The sequence below is a fragment of the Lolium perenne genome, chromosome 3 (assembly GCF_019359855.2).
Source record: "Lolium perenne isolate Kyuss_39 chromosome 3, Kyuss_2.0, whole genome shotgun sequence".
NCBI classification, from domain to species: domain Eukaryota; kingdom Viridiplantae; phylum Streptophyta; class Magnoliopsida; order Poales; family Poaceae; genus Lolium; species Lolium perenne.
The window spans coordinates 226,029,167-226,034,149 of NC_067246.2; the positions used below are offsets into that span (position 1 = coordinate 226,029,167).

Sequence of the window (4,983 nt, forward strand, 5' to 3'; positions counted from 1 at the left end):
GGAGAAGAAGCTAAAGTATATGCTAGAGTTATTGTGTTGTAATTCCAACCATTTGTCTGTTCGTGCCACAATGTTTAGTTCCTGAATATGAACCATGTCTATGTATGTGTGCAATTCTGTTCAGTTGAAAATGAGTTCTGTTGAAAATGTGTAGCAACTCCTTTTGCATGGTGGCGCCGCCCATATATGGTCGCCGGCGTCAGCCATGCATGGCAGCGCCGCCCATATATAGTCGCCGGCGTCAGCCATGTATTGAAAAAATTGGGCATGGATTCCCCTAAAAATTGGGCATGGATTCCCCAAAAAATTGGGCACAAATTCTGGGAACAAAAAACTGACATATTCAACATAAATTCTGGGAAAACCAAGCTGGCATGTTCAACATAAATTCTGGGCCAAACAACCTGACACATAATCTGAAATAAACTGACATTACACAAACTACAGATTCAAACTGCTATTCATCCATTACACAAACTACAGATTCAAACTGATATTCATCTTCTTCGGAAACTGGACGATTCCTAGTCCTATTTCCTCCATCATCATCATCATCAGTGCAATATTGATACATTGTCTCATCAACCTCCTTGATTTCTTCAGGAACAACCTCCTTGCTCTGTTTCTTCAGTTTGTCCACAATGACTTTTTCAAGTAGCACACGTTCCTGGTCACTTCTCGTCCTACTCCGTGCAGTGCCTTCTTTTTCTTGCACAGGAACTTGACTGGAATCTTCATCTTGATATGATAGTACAGCAACACCGGGTCCCTGTTCATTTTCTTTTACACTCCATAGATGTCTATGGTGAAATTTCTGCACAACTTGCCATTTTCCTTTCAACTTGGTGTCTGGCACATAAAAGACCTTGGTTGCTTGTGATGTCAGAAGGAAAGGATCATTCTTGTACCAAAACTTTTATGTGTTAACACTTTTGAAGTGTCCATCATCGTCGAGCCCGGGTTTCCTACCACCAAGGTCAAACTAGTCACACCGGAAGAGGACAACTGACCGATGGACGCCACCGCTGGAGTTGTATTGCAATCTGATGATGGATTTGAGCTGACCAAAGAAGTCAATGTTGTTGCCATCATGATCTCCCTCAGAAACGATTCCACTATTTTGTGTCTTTCTGTTCTTCTCGCCGTCAACAGTATGGTACCGAACACTGTCAACAACACATGCCGAATATAGTCTCACTCTAAAATCTGGTTTGCACGCCAAAGCATAGAGATCAGGACAGACATCATTTCGCATTTTTCCAATCTGCAAAAAATCAACCAGGGGGTGAGTACCACACACAGCAAATTTATATCATGAACTTTTCCAATCTTCAGAAATAAACCAGCTAAAGATCTCACATGAGTCTGAAACCATCTAGCAAAGTTCTTGGCAAGCCAACTATCAACATTGATCTGACCACCTCGTTGGTTCAACTCTTGTTTGCACAGGCTGGAATGGCAACAGAAAATAGATCCTAATTATTATTTGGAGAGGCTGCAATAACCTATCTATATATGGGGATGAAGAGAAACGTACTCGATGTATGGATCAACCTCAGGGAAACTTCGGAGCACATACCACACCATGTTGTCATAGTCCTCACCTGCATACACATATTGAGAGGCTCCAATAAATTTCACACCGTGTTTGAAAACAGACACATCACCAATATGTGAATCATCCCGCTCCGGATTTCTGCTTGGATGGTTGAATCTTGTTTCAACATCGTCGAAGTATCTCGAGCAAAATGTCAGGCACTCATCAACAATATATGCTTCGGCAATCGATCCCTCCGGCCTGGCATTGTTCCGGACATAACGCTTCAATGTTAGCAACCTTCTTTCGACTGGGTACATCCAACCATAATGCACTGGGCCTCTAAGCCTTGCCTCTTTTGGTAAATGGATGGACAACTGCACCATCACGTCGAAGAAAGATGGGGGGAAGATCTTCTCAAGTTTGCAAAGAATAACTACGATTTCCTTTTCAAGTCTGTCCAGAACGTCTCTCTTCAGTGTTTTGTAGCACAGCTCTCTGAAGAAATTTCCAAGCTCAGCAACCGCTTCATATATGTCTTCATGGATTGTTCCTCGCAGGCCAGCCGGTAAGATCCTTTGAAGCAATATATGACAGTCATGGGTCTTCAGCCCTTGAAGCTTGCACTTATCAGCAGCCACACACTTGGATATGTTAGACACGTACCCATCTGGAAACCTCACAGCTTTTATGAATTCACAAAATGCAATTTTTTCTTGTTTACTCATTATATACCACGCCTGTGGCATCTCAAAAGAGTCAGCTGAAACAGGCTGCAAATGCAAGTCACCTCTTATGCCCATATCTTCCAAATCAAGCCTTGAATTCACAGTGTCCTTTGTCTTGCCTTGTATGTTCATGAAAGTACCAATCAGATTGTCACAGATGTTTTTCTCGATGTGCATTACATTGAGATTATGCCTCAGCTTTAGATCTTCCCAGTATGGCAAGTCCCACAAACATGACCTACGGCTCCAACACTGACCGTCCTCACGTTTCCTTTTCTTCTGAAGCTTCCTGGTATCACATCTCTAACCCTATCAAGCAGTTCCTTCAGCTCTTCTGGAGTGAATTCCACTGGCTTCTCACGCCTTTTAGTAGCACCCTCTGTTGGACAAGGCGACGCCTAGGCACCGCTTAAGCACGCTTAGGCACTAGGCGATGGACAACCGCCTCGCCTAGGGCATAAGCGGAAGTCTAGGCAGTGTAACCAAGAAATTGTCTTCCACAATAAGAAATCATGCCATACTTCACGATTGAGCTAGATGGGAATTTTTCTAAAGGTAGTTATCAGAAATTTACACATTTACATGCTCTAAATTAATATTTATTCACATATAATAATCCATATAAACACTTTATGATATAAACTATGCCCGCCTAGGCTGCGCCTAGGCCGCTTAAGCATCGCCTAGGCACTAGGCGAATGCCAACCGCCTCGCTTACGCCTAGCGCTTTTTCCAACCTTGGTAGCACCATTGTATTCTTTGCTATTTCTCCAAGGATGGGACAAAGGTAGCCAACGGCGGTGCCCAATAAAGCAGATTTTGTTCCTTAATTTCTTGGAGCAATTCTCTTTGTCACAACGCACACATGCCTGGTAACCAGCTGTGGCCCTCCCTGACAATGTGTGCATTGCCGGATAATCATGAATACACCATAAGATTGCAGCACGGAGATCAAACTTGTCTGGACTATTGGCATCATATGATTTTACACCTTTCCAGAGCTCCTGCAGCTCTTCCATCAAAGGCTCCATGAAGACATCAAAATCTTTTCCTGGAGAGGATGGACCAGGGATTAGCAATGTCAGCATGAAGTTGGACTGATCCATACATGCCCACGGTGGAAGGTTGTATGGCACCACGAATACAGGCCACATGTTGTAGGAGTTGCTCATATTCCCGTAGGGATTAAAACCATCCGTGGCAAGTCCAAGCCTTATGTTCCTGGCATCAGCGGCAAAGTCTTTATGAATATTGTCAAAATCCTTCCATGTATCCCCGTCTGCTGGATGACTGAGATCATTCTCTACGTCTTGCCGCTTTAGTTTGTGCCACTGTACTTCCTTTGATTGCTCCTTTGAAAGAAACATTCTTTGCAGCCTTGGAATCAATGGGAAGTGCCTCAGCACCTTCTCTGGGATCTTTCTCCTACCATCAGCATCTTTCCATCTGGAGGCTTTGCACTTGGGGCAATTATTCTCCTTGGCATAATCCTTCCGGAACAATACACAGTTATTCGAGCACACATGGATACTCTCATAACCAAGGCCCAACCTGCCGACTATGCTAAGTGCCTCCTCGTATGACTTTGGTATTGAGCTAGCAGGGTATTGCAAGGCCAAAATCAGGAGTATCGCGTTGAATGCAACGTTGCTAATCCGGTAGTACGACTTGGCCTGAAGTAACTTGACTGTGAGTGAAAACATTGACATTGTACCCCCATCGCTGGCTGCGCGCTTGGCTTCCTCTATCAACTCAGCAAATATAGTGTCCTTTCCAGGACCTTGCGGTTCTGACTTGTACAAATCAGCAAGCAGATCAGGAATTCAATCATCTTCGTAACCATCTTCCTCTTGCAAACCAAAATAGTGTGCCTCTGCATCACCTCCACCAACATGGTGTGCCCCTGCATCACCTCCATGTCTAGCCTCAGGTTCACCTCCATGTCCATGTCCGGCTTCAGGTGCACCTCCTTGTCCTCCATGTCCAGCTTCAGGTACAGGATGTAATGGTTCTCCATGGAAGACCCATCTGTCATAAGTGCTTGCCATCCCAAAAAGAAGCAAATGAGCCTCTACTACATCTAGAGGTTTTGTGCACCGGTTGAGACAGCTACGACATGGGCACAGCACCTGATCATCATTGGCAGCACTCAAGCGAACAAACTGCATAAACTCTGCCACTCCCTTTGTGTGTTCAGGGGAAAGCCTTTTAATTCTTGTTGTAATCCAGCGTCTGTCCATCTGCGGAAGAACAAAATGATGCAATTAGCAAACACCTAACTGCACAGCAGTTCCAATTTCAAGCAATGCACAGCAGGTCAATTTGATTTTGTGAACTGATGAAGAAAAACAGATCGAGATGGGAGAGATGAGAGGGGTGCAGACCAGGAGATGCGGAGGGGCTCATCGTCGGAGAGGGCCGGGGCTCGTCCTGGAGAGGGACGGGGCTCGTCCTGGAGAGGGCGAGGGGATCGTCGTCGGCGAGGCAGATGGATAGCAGATCCCTTGCTCGGACGCAGCGCCGACACACCCACCACCGCCGTCACCTCGGACTCGGTACTTTAGTCCTAGTAACAGCACATATTGGATCACAGAGATTCGATATTGTGCACTAACGAAGAAGAACAGATCAGAGGGGAGAGATGAGAGGGGTGCAGACCGGGAGATGCGGAGGGGCTCGTCGTCGGAGAGGGCCGGGGCTCGTTGTCGGAGAGGGACG

General features: G+C 45.6%; 1 protein-coding gene across 1 annotated transcript; it reads right to left on the reverse strand.

Moving 5' to 3' along the window:
* Positions 1 to 982: 982 nt before the first annotated feature.
* Positions 983 to 4,213, reverse strand: LOC139838102 (uncharacterized). Its single transcript, XM_071827454.1, has 4 exons — positions 4,148 to 4,213; positions 3,223 to 4,058; positions 1,891 to 2,554; positions 983 to 1,264 (listed from the first exon to the last, which is right to left on the reverse strand). Exons 1-4 carry the CDS (start codon positions 4,211 to 4,213, stop codon positions 983 to 985), a joined length of 1,848 nt encoding a protein of 615 aa, XP_071683555.1.
* Positions 4,214 to 4,983: the final 770 nt, after the last annotated feature.